At 48.6% G+C, this 14918-nt stretch overlaps 1 protein-coding gene across 3 annotated transcripts in view; it reads right to left on the bottom strand.

Annotated features, from left to right (window-relative positions):
* The window catches only part of LOC140427636 (1,4-alpha-glucan-branching enzyme-like), an 885145-nt gene that overhangs the window by 186562 nt on the left and 683665 nt on the right, over positions 1-14918 (bottom strand). For all 3 annotated transcript variants that reach the window (XM_072513058.1, XM_072513059.1, XM_072513060.1), the window contains exon 13: positions 12675-12859. In XM_072513058.1, coding sequence (XP_072369159.1) covers positions 12675-12859 — 185 coding nt within the window. The remainder of the gene's footprint in view (positions 1-12674; positions 12860-14918) is intronic.

Genomic DNA, 14918 nt, shown 5'->3' with positions numbered 1-14918 from the left:
AGAGAGCGACAGTGTTGGAGTGTGAGAGAGCGACAGTGTGGGAGTGTGAGAGAGCGACAGTGTGGGAGTGTGAGGGAGCGACAGTGTGGGAGTGTGAGAGAGCGACAGTGTGGGAGTGTGAGAGAGCGACAGTGTGGGAGTGTGAGAGAGCGACAGTGTGGGAGTGTGAGAGAGTGACAGTGTGGGAGTGTGAGAGAGCGACAGTGTGGGAGTGTGAGAGAGCGACAGTGTGGGAGTGTGAGAGAGCGACAGTGTGGGAGTGTGAGAGAGCGACAGTGTGGGAGTGTGAGAGAGCGACAGTGTGGGAGTGTGAGACAGCGACAGTGTGGGAGTGTGAGAGAGCGACAGTGTGGGAGTGTGAGAGAGCGACAGTGTGGGAGTGTGAGACAGCGACAGTGTGGGAGTGTGAGAGAGCAAGGGAGTGTTAAGAGGGTGAGAGCATATTAGCATAGAGTTTGTCAGTGTGCATGTGCAAGACAGTGTGGTATGTGTGAGAGAATGTGCAGGCGAGAGAGAGAGTATATGTTAGAGAGTGCGTGTGTGAGTGCATGTGTGCAAGGGATGTGTGCGGGACTGTGTGCCAATGCAAGTACCTGATAGCACCTACATGTGAGTGTGTGTATGCTTGTAAGTGTGCATGTCTCCTGTGCTTCCTCTAATCACAATTATTACAGGTTACACTTTGTCGAGGAGTTTCCAAATCAATATCGATTACAGAAATTTAGTGTTTCTCCATCGTACACAGGTGTGTCAGCGTTGGAGCTACTTCATACAGATTTACTCGAAGCATGCTGAAATCTGCACCCCTCCCTCCCCATTACATTTAGAGAGTTTTAACAGCAAGGAAGTGTTTGCGTGGTAGCAAGCAGAAACCATGAGGAAAGGAAGGAATAATATAGCTTTCTGAGATAAATGCCAAAGAGCTAAACTTGCAGTGACCAACTAGAGCGTCAGTGATCAGGATTCTGATTCTTAGTCAAGTAAAATTGCGAAAATTTATAACAACTTGCATTTATATAGCAACTTTTACCTTGTAAAAATCCAAACATATATTTGTCAACAAAATTTGACGAAGCAAAAGCAAAATGGGCAATAGGGCCAATCCATGGCTTTCAAAGGAAATTAGAAATAGTATCCGATACAAGGAAGACGCATACAGATTGGTCAAGAAAAATAATAGGTCTGAGCATTGGGAGCAGTTTAGAATTCAGCAAAGAAGACAAAGGGATTGATTAAGAAGGGGAAAGTACAGTACAAAAGGAAGCTTGCAGGGAACATAAAGACTGACACTAAGAGTTTCCATAGATATGTGAAGAGAAAGAGATTGGTAAAGAGAAATGTAGGCCCCCTACAGACAGAAACAGGGGAATGCATAATAAGGGACAAAGAAATGGCTGAGCAATTGAATACATACTTTGGTTCTGTCTTCACAAATGAGGACACAAATCAGACCCCAGAAATGCTGGAGAATGAAAGGTTTAGTGAGAGGGAAGAACTGAGGGAGATCAACATTAGTTGAGAAATAGTACTGGGAAAATTGATGAGTTTGAAGGCGGATAAATCCCCAGGGCCTGAGAATCTGCATCCCAGAGTGCTTAAGGAGGTGGCTCTGGAAATAGTGGATGCATTGGTGGTCATCTTCCGGGATTCTATAGACTCTGGAACTGTCCCTGCAGATTGGAGGGGAGTGCATGTCACTCCAATATTCAAAAAGGGAGGTAGAGAGAAAGCAGGGAATTATAGACCAGTCAGCCTAACATCGGTAGTGGGGAAAATTCTTGAATCCATTATCAAGGGCTTTATAGCGGAACATTTAGAAAGCAGCGGCAGGATCAGTCAGAGTCAGCATAGATTTATGAAGGGAAAATCATGCTTGGCAAACCTGTTGGAATTCTTTGAAGATATAACCAGTACAGTTTACAAGGGGGTGCTGGTCGATGTGGTATATTTGGATTTTCAGAAGGTGTTTACCAAAGTCCCGCATGGTCTAACCAGGATTTTATAAAGATGCAGCAAAACCTCGCGGCTCTTAAACTCAATCCCCCGGTAATGAAAGCCAACACACCATACGCCTTCTTAACAACCCTCTCAACCTAGGTGGCAACTTTGAGGGATCTATGTACGTGGACCCCAAGATCCCTCTGTTCCTCCACACTTCCAAGAATCCTGCCTTTAACCCTGTATTCAGCATTCAAATTCGACCTTCCAAAATGAATCACTTCAAATTTATCAAGGTTGAACTCCATCTGCCACTTCTCAGCCCAGCTCTGCATCCTGTCAATGTCCTGTTGTAACCTGCAACAGCACTCGACATCTACAACTCCACCAACCTTCGTGGCATCGGCAAACGTACTAAGCCACCCTTCCACTTCTTCGTCCAAGTCATTTAAAAAAACCACAAAGAGCAGAGGTCCCAGAACAGGGGCGAGATTCTCCGACCCCCCGCCGGGTCGGAGAATCGCCGGGGGCTGGCGTGAATCCCGCCTCTGCCGGTTGCCGAATTCTCCAGCACCGGAGATTCGGCGGGGGCGGGAATCGCGCCGCGCCGGTTGACCGGCCCCCCCGCAATTCTCCGGCCCGGATGAGCCGAAGTCCCGCTGCTAGAATGCCTGTCCCGCCGGCGTAAATTAAACCACCTACCTTACCGGTGGGACAAGGCAGCGTGGGCGGGCTCCGGGGGGGGGGGGACGCGGGGCGATATGGCCTCAGGGGGTGCCCCCACGGTGGCCTGGCCCGCGATCGGGGCCCACCGATCCGCGGGCGGGCCTGTGCCGTGGGGGCACTCTTTTCCTTCCGCCTTCGCCATGGTCTCCACCATGGCCGACGCGGAAGAGACCCCCTCCACTGCGCATGCGCGGGGTTGCCGTGAGTGGCCGCTAACGCTCCCGCGCATGTGCCGCCCGGAGATGTCATTTCCGTGCCAGCTGGCGGGGCGGAAATCAGTCCGGCGCGGGCCTAGCCCCTCAAGGTTAGGGCTCGGCCCCCCAAGATGCGGAGGATTCCGCACCTTTGGGGCGGCGCGATGTCCGACTGATTTACGCCATTTTTGGCGCCGGTCGGCGGACATCGCGCAGATACTGGAGAATTTCGCCCCAGATCCTTGCGGGACACCACTGGTCACCGACCTCCAGGTGGAATACTTTCCATCCACTACCACTCGCTGTCTTCTTTCGGCCAGCCAATTCTGTATCCAGACAGCCAAATGTCCCTGTATCCCATGCCCACTAACTTTCTGAATGAGCCTACCATGGGGAACCTTATCAAATGCCTTACTGAAATCCATGTACACTACATCCACTGCCTGACCTTCATCAATGTGTCTCGTCACATCCTCAAAGAATTCAATGAGGCTTGTGAGGCAAGACCTGCCCCTCACAAAGCCATGCTGACTATCTTTAATCAAACTATGTTTTTCTAAATAATCATAAATCCTATCTCTCAGAATCCTTTCCAATATTTTGCTCACCACAGATGTAAAACTGATGGGTCTGTAATTCCCAGGGATTTCCTTATTCCCTTTCTTGAACAGGGGGACAACATCCGCCTCCCTCCAATCACCCGGTACTACTCCAGTGGAGAGTGAGGACGCAAAGATCATCGCCAACGGTGCAGCAATCTCCTCCCTCGCTTCCCGTAGTAATCTTGGGTATATCCCGTCAGGCCCGGGGTACTTATCAATCCTGATGCTTTTCAAAATTTCCAGCACATCCTCCTTCTTAATATCAACCTGTTTGAGTCTATGAACCTGGCTCACACTGTTCTCATGGGCAACAAGGTCCCTCTCTCTAGTGAATACTGAAGCAAAATATTCATTTAGGGCCTCCCCCATCTCTTCAGACTCTAGGCACAAGTTCCCTCCACTATCCTTGATCGGCCCTACTCTCATTCTGATCATCCTCTTATTTCTCACATAAGTGTAGAACGCCTTGGGGTTTTCCCTAATCCTTCTCGCCAGGGCTTTTTCATGCCCTCTTCTAGTTCTCCTCAGTTCATTTTTGAGTTCCTTCCTGGCTACCTTGTAACCCTCTAGAGCCGAGTCAAATCCTTGCTTCCTCAACCTTATGTAAGCTTCCTTCTTCCTCTTGACTAGAAGCTCCACTTCTCTTGTCATCCAAGGCTCCTTCACCTTACCATTCCTTCCTTGTTTCAGTGGGACAAAGCTATTCAGCACTCACAGCAAGTGCTCCTGAAACAATCCCCAAATTACTGTTGTGCATTTCCCCAAGAACAATTGTTCCCACTTTATGCTCCTCAGCTCCTGTCTAATAGCAGTATAATTTCCCCTCCTCCAATTAAATACCTTCCCATACTGTGTGCTCCTATCCCTCTCCATGACGAGGGTAAAGGTCAAGGAGTTGTGGTCACTGTCACCGAAATGCTCTCCCACCGAGACATCTGACACCTGACCTGGTTCGTTGCCGAGCACCAAGTCCAATATGGCCTCTCCCCTAGTCAGCCTATCTACATATTGAGTCAGGAATCCTTCCTGTATACACCTGACAAAATCTGCTCCATCCAAACCATTTGCACTAAGGAGGTTCCAGTCAATATCAGGGAAGTTGAAGTCACCCATTACAACAACTCTGTTACTTCTGCACTTTTCCAAGATCTGCCGCCCAATCTGTTCCTCTATCTCTCTGTTGCTATTGGGAGGTCTATAGAAAACTCCCAATAAAGTGACTGCTCCTTTCTTGTTTCTGACTTCCACCCATACTGACTCAGTAGACAAACCCTCCTCAACTACCTCCTTTTCTGCAGCTGTGGTGCACTCCCTTATTAACAGTGCCACCCCCCCTCCTCTTTTGCCTCCCTCACTATTCTTCTGAAAACATCTTAACCCCGGAACATCTAACAACCATTCCTGCCCCTGTGAAATCCATGTTTCCGTAATGGCCACAACATCGTAGTTCCAAGTACTGATCCATGCTCTAAGTTCATCTCCCTTATTCCTGACATTTCTTGCATTGAAACAGACACACTTTAACGCATTCCACTGAGTGCAACTTTGCCCTATCAACTGTCTATCCTTCCTCAGACTTGCTGCATACTATTTCTGCCTTTTCAACAGCTACACTATCCTCTGATCCATAGCTCTGGTTCCCAACCCCCTGCCAAACTAGTTTAAACCCTCCCGAACAGCTCGAGCAAACCTCCCACTCAGGATATTGGTGCCCCTCCAGTTTCGATGCAATCCGTCCTTCATGTACAGGTCCCATCTTCCCCAGAAGATATCCCAATGATCCATATATCTGAAGCCTTCCCTCCTGCACCAGCCCTGTAGCCACATGTTCAGCTGCACTCACTCTCTGTTCCTTGCCTCACTTACATGTGGCACCGGTAGAAATCCTGAGATCACTATTCTGCTTATCCTGCTCTTTAGCTTCCAACCTATCTCCCTAAAATCACTTTTTAGATCCTCATCCCTTTTCTTAGCTATGTCGTTGGTGCCTATGTGCACCACGACTTCTGGTTGCTCTCCCTCCCCCTTAAGAATCCTGTAGACTCGATCCGAGACATCCCTGGCCCTGGCACCCGGGAGGCAACATATCTTCCGGAGGTCTTGCTCGCGACCACATCCATTCCCCTAACCATTGAGTCTCCTATCACTACTGTTTTTCTATTCTGCCTCCTTCCCTCTGAGCCACAGAGCCAGGCTCAGTGCCAGAGACCTGGCCGCTAGGGCCTTCCCCCCGGTAGGTCATCCCCCCCAACAGCATCCAAAATGGTATACTTGTTTTGAAGGGGAACGGCCACGGGGGAACCCTGCACTGTCAGCCCGTTCGTTTTCCTTCCCCTGACTGTAACCCAGCTACTCTTGTCCTGTACCTTGGGTGTGGTTACCTCCCTGTAACTCTTCTCTATCACCCCCTCTGCCTCCCGGATGATCCGAAGTTCATCCAGCTCCAGCTCCCATTCCCTAACTCGGTCTCGGAGGAGCTGGAGTTGGGTGCACTTCCCGCAGGTATAGTCAGCAGGGACACCGGTGGTATCTCTCACCACTCACATCCTACAGGAGGAGCATGCAACTGCCCTAGCCTCCATCCCCTCTGATCTGAATTCATAAAGAGATTTAAAGTGGGAAAAACAAAGAAAGATTAAATACCCGTTAGGCCCTTATACTGTTGCTACTCTCCCAAGTGAACCCTCGAAAATTGGTGCTTCTGCGAAATGAAAGGAGGATAGCTTGCTGCCCCCAAAAAAACAAACACAAAAATAAAAAATAAAAAAAATTGAAAATAAAAAACCCAAATTAAAAAAAACTAAAATAAAAACTCTTACTTTACAGAATGTAGCTGCCCTGTGGACCAACTGGAACTCCACCCTCCGACTCTGCTCCCAGTCAGCTGCACTCTCTGTAAACCCCCGGCTCCCTCCACGCTCTTTGAGGAAATGAAATGAAAGGAGCTCATTGCTCCCTCCTCACCTAACTCCCCCAGTCACCAAACTCTCACTATAGCACTCAAATGCACCCAAATTCAGCACTCCCCCAGTCACCAAACTCTCACTATAGCACTCAAATGCACCCAAATTCAGCACTCCCTCAGTCATCAAACTCTCACTATAGCACTCAAATGCACACAAATTCAGCACTCCCTCAGTCATCAAACTCTCACTATAGCACTCAAATGCACACAAATTCAGCACTCCCTCAGTCACCAAAGCACTCAAATGCAACCAAATGCAGCACTCCCTCAGTCACCAAACTTTCACTATAGCACTCAAATGTACACAAATTCAGCACTCCCTCAGTCACCAAACTCTCACTATAGCACTCAAATGCACACAAATTCAGCACTCAGTGCAAACAAAGTCTGCACTGTAAACTGGCTCACCTTTATACTGTGACTTTTGCCTCTGAAAACTGGCCTAATCCAATTAAGTAATTAACAAGCTCCAGCTGCAAGTAGCACCTGTATTTAAAGCTGATTGAAAACTCACCCTCTTCTAAACCCAAACAGCAACTTTTAAGTTAATTAACTGAATAAAATAAAGACTAGACTTTAGATAAAAATGAACATACACAACGGGATGTGCGCTGAGCTTTTCTTAAAGTTGGAGTGTCATGAAGATCATGTCAGTTGTTCCGGTTGGAAATCACACTGGAACTCTCCTCGGCGGTTGGCAAGAGGCAATTAAGAAGGAACCTAGCTCTGACCAACAGTTGAGAGCAATGTAATGCTCCTAGAGTCTTTACAGCTCAACATGTCTTTTATCCTTGAAGATTGTGATCATCATAGTGTCTCTAAGGTCACGGGAATGTCTTCATTCTGCCAGATTTTCACAAGCAAGTCACTGTGTCTTTGCATTAAGGGATAACGTCAGGACCCGGCGTTTTGTTGCTTTTCAGCTGGTGAACAGCAGTTATCACTTCATCGAGCACTGGATGATTGTCCATCCCACTCCTGATTGTATGTTGTGGGAGGTTCTCCAGCTGGTGCAATTCCACTGTGGAGTTCAGACCAAGTATAGGTATTCGCCATTTAAAGTGCATTCTGGGATCACGGTTTTAGCAGAGTTTGTAAATTAGGAGCGTTCCTCAAAAATCGCCGCCTCCATTTTCATTCTAGCATGGTTACTGCACACGCTCAGTCTTTTTTAAAACAAACTGCTGCTTTGCAGTGTCCCAGCCCAGCCCCCCACCCGCCATTTCCCTCTCCGCCCATCGTACTCACCAATTCTCTCCATCACCCTCGCTTCCTTGCTCACAGCGAGGGTTTGGGAGAGGGAAGTGACAAGTGGAAGAGGGGGTCGTTAAGCAGCAGCATCGGCGAGCGGAAGGCAAGTAGAGTTAGCAATTTAAGAGTTATAAGTTGTAAGATTTCATAACAGGATTTTTGGGCCAGTTAGATTCAAGGCAGCCAATCGATTTTTAATGCAGAAATTACAGGTCAGGGACGTAATTCACGGGGGCAGCATGGTGGCGCAGTGGTTAGCACTTCTGCCTCATAGCGCCGAGGTCCCAGGTTTGATCCCGGCTCAGGGTCACTGTCCGTGTGGAGTTTGCACATTCTCCCCCTGTTTGGGTGGGTTTCGCCCCCACAACCCAAAGATGTGCAGAGTAGGTGGATTGGCCACGCTAAATTGCCCCTTGATTGGAAAAAATGAATTGGGTACTCTAAATTTATTTTAAAAAAGGAAACGTAATTCACCCTTATCACATGGTTTCTTAAGGGCATGCCATTTTCTTGGAACACGTCAGGAATGTTAGACGAGGGACAGCTGCAGTTCTGCAACGTTTTCCTTCCAGTGGGTGTTGACACAGTCGTGTCTTTGCGGAGAGTCTTGCCATATTTGGATCCTATTGGTGTTCGTCCGTGTGTTGTGGATCCTTAGATCTCTTTGGTTGTCTTGTAAAAGGTGTGCGTGTCACGCACGCCAGTGTGCAGTTGAACCTCCTCAGTCTTCTCCATCCCCACAGAGAATCGTACTTCATGTTTGCCCTGCATCCTGATAGAATCTATACAAATACAACTCATGAGCATACTTTTATGTTGTAATGCTGTGATAGATTCCTTCAACTATACTGGCAGGCCACTCACAATTTATTTTCTCCCCCTTAAATTTAGAGTACCCAATTATTTTTTTCCAATTAAGGGGCAATTTAGCGTGGCCAATCCACCTACTCTGCACATCTTTGGGTTGTGGGGGTTGTGGTAGTATGTATTAGGGGTCATGTGGGACTGGAAGCTCTAATGTCATTGGCTGACAGATCCCGGGTCCTGGTTGGCCGTTGACCTCTAGCTCCCCCCTGAAGGCGGAGTATAAGAAGCCGGAGTCCTCCCCCGCAGGCCAGTCTACTACCGAGCTGCGGGGGAACAGACACGCTTAATAAAGCCTCATCGACTTCACTCTATTCGTCTCTCGGAGTCTTTGTGCGCGACAATTTATTAAGCGTGCCTAAAAAGGACTATGGAGCTCAGGATCATCCCGGAATGCCTGAGGATCAGCCCCCACGTAGTGAACGCGGAAGCAGCTTTCACGCATTGGCAGACTTGTTTCGAGGCCTACCTCAGAACGGCCACCGGCCGGGTCACAGAAGACCAAAAACTACAGGTCCTGCACTCGAGGTTAAGCACGGAGATTTTCTCTTTCATCGAAGACGCAGAGGATTTCCAGACGGCGTTCGCAGCACTGAAAAGTCTCTATGTCCGCCCAGTAAACCAGATCTACGCTCGCTATCAACTCGCAACGAGACGGCAAAGTCCCGGAGAATCGATAGATGAATTCTACGCCGCGCTACTAATTTTGGGATGAGCCTGCAGCTGCCCTTCGGTGAACGCAAATGAACACACGGACATGTTAATGCGCGATGCTTTTGTGGCAGGTATGAACTCCTCCCAAATCCGCCAAAGACTTCTAGAAAAAGAGTCGCTAGGACTCTCAGAGGCCCGGGCCCTAGCAGCCTCCCTAGACGTGGCCGCGCGTAATACCCGCGCCTACGGCCCCGACCGCGCGGCAGCCCATTGGGCTCCGTACGTACCCGTCGCGACAACCCCCCCCCCCCCCCCCCCCCCCGGACACCCCACAGGCTTGCGCGGTCCAAACGCCAAGTCGCACCGGGGGCGCCCGCTGCTATTTCTGCGGCCAGGCGAAACATCCCCGGCAGCGCTGCCCGGCCCGCGCAGCAATCTGCAAGAGCTGCGGGAAAAAGGGCCATTTCGCGGTTGTGTGCCGGTCCCGCGAGGTCGCCGCTGTCCCGGGAGAACAGGGAGCCCTGCACGCCGCTTACGCTCCCCAACCCCCCCAGCGCCCCATGTACGACCCGCAGGCGCAGCCACTCTGGGTCCCGACCACCGCGGTCCCGGGAGAACAGGGAGCCCTGCACGCCGCTTACGCTCCCCAACCCCCCACCCCCCCCGCGCCCCATGTATGACCCGCCGGCGCTACCACTTTGGGTCCCGACCACCGCCGCACCCTGCGACCGCCCCCTTACCAGGAGGATCGGTCCCCCTCCCCCCCCAGGCCCAACCAAGAATAAAGCCCAAGCTGAAACCGTAAGGCTCCCGGAGACGACAACACCGGAACAAACACCACCACCACCACCGGGGCCGAGGCGATCGACACGGACGACCAGACCGCCCGACCGACTCGTGGCGTCGATCTAAATCAATATATGGACTTTTCACAAGAACATTTTGCTTTTCTCCCGATACCTTCTGTAAATAGTTGAAACAGGACAAAATTGTACATACTGTATTGCCATATGAATGTTTTCCTCCCAGGACCAGCCCTGTAAACCCTTACCACCATGCGAAGCATCACCCCGCCGGGTTCATTTTTGACAAGGGGTGAATGTGGTAGTATGTATTAGGGGTCATGTGGGACTGGAAGCTCTAATGTCATTGGCTGACAGATCCCGGTCCTGGTTGGCCGTTGACCTCTAGCTCCGCCCTGAAGGCGGAGTATAAGAAGCCGGAGTCCTCCCCCGCAGGCCAGTCTACTACCGAGCTGTGGGGGAACAGACACGCTTAATAAAGCCTCATCGACTTCACTCTATTCGTCTCTCGGAGTCTTTGTGCGCTACAGTGGTGAAACCCACACAGACACGGGGAGAACGTGCAAACTCCACACGGACAGAGACCCAGGGCCGGGATTCGAAACCGGGTCCTCAGCGCCGTAGGCAGCAATGCTAACCACTGTGCCACCATGCTGCCCCACTCCCAATTTCTTTCTGCCTCTCTCACTTGCACGGTTTACAGACAGGAGTATTAAATCCTGAATGCTGCTCAAACTTAAGCCACATTTCCGTCATAAATACAATATCAATTTCATTCTATGTTTAATAATGGTTCTAATTCTTCTATTTTGATTTGATGCTTTCTGTACTCACATACATTATTAACTCTAGCTAGTTGGAATGCTGACCCCTTTCTCTGCTTTTTGCATTTAATTTTCTTCCAACCCTTGGCCCTGTCCACAGCAGAACTTTTATCTCTCTACCTCACGGCGTGCTCTATTCCATTTCTCCTCCAATAGCATTTTCTCAATCTTTCTTCCAGCTAAGCCTCTGCTTCTGTTGCAGCAGCTTTATTAATCTTGCTCTCACTCGAGACTTTCAAAGCGAGACTTTCCCCCATCCCCTGCCACGTTTGTCTAAATCCTCCTCCATTGCTCGGTTTACCCGATCCACAGGGATACTGCCGCTGGTTCGCTTCAGGACACGAATGACCCATCAGTCTCGCCAAGGGTGGTGCTAAATGTCAGTCCCTAAGCAGATGGAGTTAATTGGGAATCTAGATGTGACCTGGATGTTTATCCATGGACGTTTGAATCTTTTTGTGCATTTGTTGGTAAAATGGTTTGAAAATCAGGGCATGCGAATGGGTCTTGATTATTGAGTGTTTTGTGCCCTTGGTGGCTGAATGGCGGTAGATATCAGATTAAAATGTACGTGAAGTACATTTTTTTGTATTGTATGAATGAATGTAAGGGAATTTTGACCAAGTTTTCTCCCTTTAAAATTAAAGTAATTAAAAGGCATCGCCACAGTCACATGGGCAGCACGGTAGCACAGTGGTTAACACAGTTGTTTCACAGCGCCAGGGACCCGGGTTCGATTCCCAGCTTGGGTCACTGTCTGTGCGGAGTCTGCACGTTCTCCCCATGTCTGCGTGGGTTTCCTCCGGGCGCTCCGGTTTCCTCCCACACGTCCCGAAAGACGTGCTTGTTAGGTGAATTGGACATTCTGAATTCTCCCTCTGTGTACCCGAACAGGCGCCGGAATGTGGCGACTAGGGGCTTTTCACAGTAACTTCATTGCAGTGTTAATGTAATTGTGACAATAATAAAGATTCTTATTATTATTAACCAGAAACTTCTACTGGCAACGTTGAGGCAGTTCCCCTTGTTCCACACACTGCTCTGTTACTGGAAGAAGAATGGGGTTCCCCCCACATCACATCTGGATCTTTTGGAAAATCCTTGGAGGGGATTGATTGCTATTAATCTTTCTCTCTTTATTTTATGCAGCGCACAACCTGCAGATTATTATCTTTGACGTCTTGATTGACAACCACTCCTTAAACTTCCTCTGGAAGACATCGACTCCCTTCAACTGAATGCCAGGCTAACTAGTTACCATCTCCACTCTCCAAAACGACCTTCCACCTCACTCCCACCCCACTCCTGCTTGGCCCAAATTCCCTGTATATCCAGTTTGACCCTCAGCTAACGTTGAAACGCTGTTAATTAATCAGCATCCTGGACTATCTTGTTCCACCTCAACAGTGCCTGTCCCAGTCTCCCTCACCACCCAGACATCCTTATGAAGGAGGAAAATCTCCCTCCCTCAGGGAGAGAACGAGAGGAAGAGTGAAGGTGAGTGACAGCAAGAGAGAGAGTGAAGGGGTGGGTGAGATAGAGCAAAAGAGAACAAAAGTGAAATTGAGGGTGGGGGAGCAAGAGCAAGCATGAACAAACGAGAGCGTGTGCGAGAGGGAGGAAATAAAGAGCGCAAGAAAGAGAAATAAAAACAGTAAATGCTAAAGGGACTCGGCAGGTCTGGCAGCTTCTGTGAAGGGTGAAACAGAGTTAATGTGCAACGTGTCTCGATAACTCTTCTTTGGGGTGGGGGGAAAGAGAAAGCAAGATCGAGAGCGAACATCTGCATGAGTGAGAGGGAACAAGAGGGGCAGAGGCAGAGTGCCGGAGGTCAAGAGAGAGCGTTCACTTACCGGAGCTGCCGCAAGCCAACCGTATTTCTCTTCCACGTTGTTCATGTCTGTGTCGAAAGTGTTCAGCTGACAGTAGCGGAGGAGATGATTATCCAGCAGATTAAACTGCCGTCTGGCGTAATGGTAACTTTCATTGTTACCTATCCTGGGGAAGTCCAGCCACTCAGGGTGTCCAAATTCATTGCCTGTAACGAGGAAAGTAAATGATGAAAGCTTCGGAAACTGATGCAGAAGAACACAATATCCTGTCCTTACTAAGCAGCTGGTAACGGTCCTCTCACCCAGCCAACACCTTGTGGCAGGGGATCCTTCTCTGCTTCATGTCACAGTGCCCAAGGCCCAATAAGGCACGCGCGGGCTGATTGAGGGTTGTGGGTTCAAGTCAGAGTCTGGAGATTCCGGGATAAACTCCAGACGGACATTTCCTGTGCAGCACTGAGGGAGTTCTGCACTGTCAATGATACCACCTCTTGGATTGGATATCAAACCAAGGTCTGGTCTTCGCTCTCAGATCCCACAGCCATTGGAGGGGAGTTCTCCTTGGTGAATGCTTATCTCTCAATTCACATAATTGAAACATGTCACGGCTGATTGTGAGATTTTGCTGTGACATAGGAATCGCCACATTTCCCACATTACAACCGTGACAATATTTCAAAAAGGACTTCACTGACTGTAAAGTGTTTTGAGGTATCTTGAGATTGAGAAGGGAACTACACGAATGCAATTATTGCTTCCCTCAATTTCCTGGTGTCCTTTCCTTCAGCTACTGGGCTGAGACTGAAACAGGTCTCATTGAAATCAAGGCAAAGGCGAGAATTTATGAATGGTTCAAGCTTGCAGTGTGCGGCAGGGTCACACCCCTCGTGTGAGGCAGTGTGTTGACACCTGAACTGCAAAAATGTGTTTTAGTTCTGCAAGAAACCTAACATGTCAATTAGCCGGTAGAAAGATTTTGTTGGGAATATTAATAGACAAACATTTAGTTTGTTTGTATGACATTCTCCAACCTTCTGGGGGGGGGGGGGGTTCAGCGATGATAGCTCTTAAAACTGAATCGTTAGCATGCCACTAGAATAGTTTTACACAAATTATTTTATTAAGGATTGAGATGAATTATAGGACTGAGTAATCATTATTAACCATTAAACACGTATTTTTAGGACATAGCAGTAATAAGTAATCAAATGGGATTTAGGAAAGTTAACTTGACCAAAAGGACATTACTTCTGACATCTTGTCTTTGTGAAACAATTCAGGGTGCTGGTTCTGTTGTTCTGTTTCTCATAAACAGTCAGCAAGCTGCTGGGATTGTAAGCAGCTGCCAGGATGAGGATCAATCATGTGGTGCTTGCGATTCTATTGGGTGAAGTTTAAACACTGCTTGCAATTCTATTGGATAAGTTTAAACGTAGCAGCTTCAGGGATTGGATCACTTCAACTGGGGTGGGCTATTAATTTTTGAACGTTGTACAATTACTGTGTTCGGGTCTTTGTTCGGCAGAACAGGTCTTGGCCGATATCCAGTCTGTTCTCCGTGTACACGGAACAAGCTTGATTAAATAGCCATCTTGTCCAGGTTGTGGTGTTTTTGTTTCTCTCTGTACTGAGCTGAGCCACAGGGAATAACCCCACGTGGAAGCTGACTCAATACACAGGTCTTGAAACCGCTCCTACATCAACCTCCACCACTCATTTCATTGACAAGGTGACCTCATGTATTTTAAATGGCTTCATGTTAGCACTGAAACAGCACATAGTGAAATGTCACATAAGCCTGAAAATGAACTGCCTGCTAAAATCACTACGTTGAAGACTTAAATGAGCATTCTCGCATTATTTTGGGTGCAGTGTTCAAGGTCCTTGAGCAACACCTTAATTCAATGAATTCCATACAAAGAGAGGGAAAAAAAGAGAAACGTATTTATATTTATATCATGCATTTCACCACAAGTCATTCTGGACTAATACTCAAATGTGAGCAGTTGATGTTAATTAGTAAATGAACACTTGACTCCCAGAAACTGCAGAGTGTGCTGAACTCAGCCCAACACATCACACAAGCTTGCCATCCTCCCATTGATTCTGTCTACACCTCCCGCTGCCTCAGGAAGGCAGACAGCATTGTCAGAGACCCCTCCCACCCAGGCATTGCCCTCTTCCAGCCCCTTCCATCAGGCAGAAGATACAGAAGTCTGAAGACCCGCACATCCAGACATAGGAACAGCTTCTTCCCCACAGCTA

This window comes from Scyliorhinus torazame, chromosome 8, assembly GCF_047496885.1.
Source record: "Scyliorhinus torazame isolate Kashiwa2021f chromosome 8, sScyTor2.1, whole genome shotgun sequence".
Taxonomy (NCBI): Eukaryota; Metazoa; Chordata; class Chondrichthyes; order Carcharhiniformes; family Scyliorhinidae; genus Scyliorhinus; species Scyliorhinus torazame.
The sequence above is the reverse complement of the archived record's forward strand: the minus strand, read 5'-3'. Positions and strand labels throughout refer to the sequence as shown.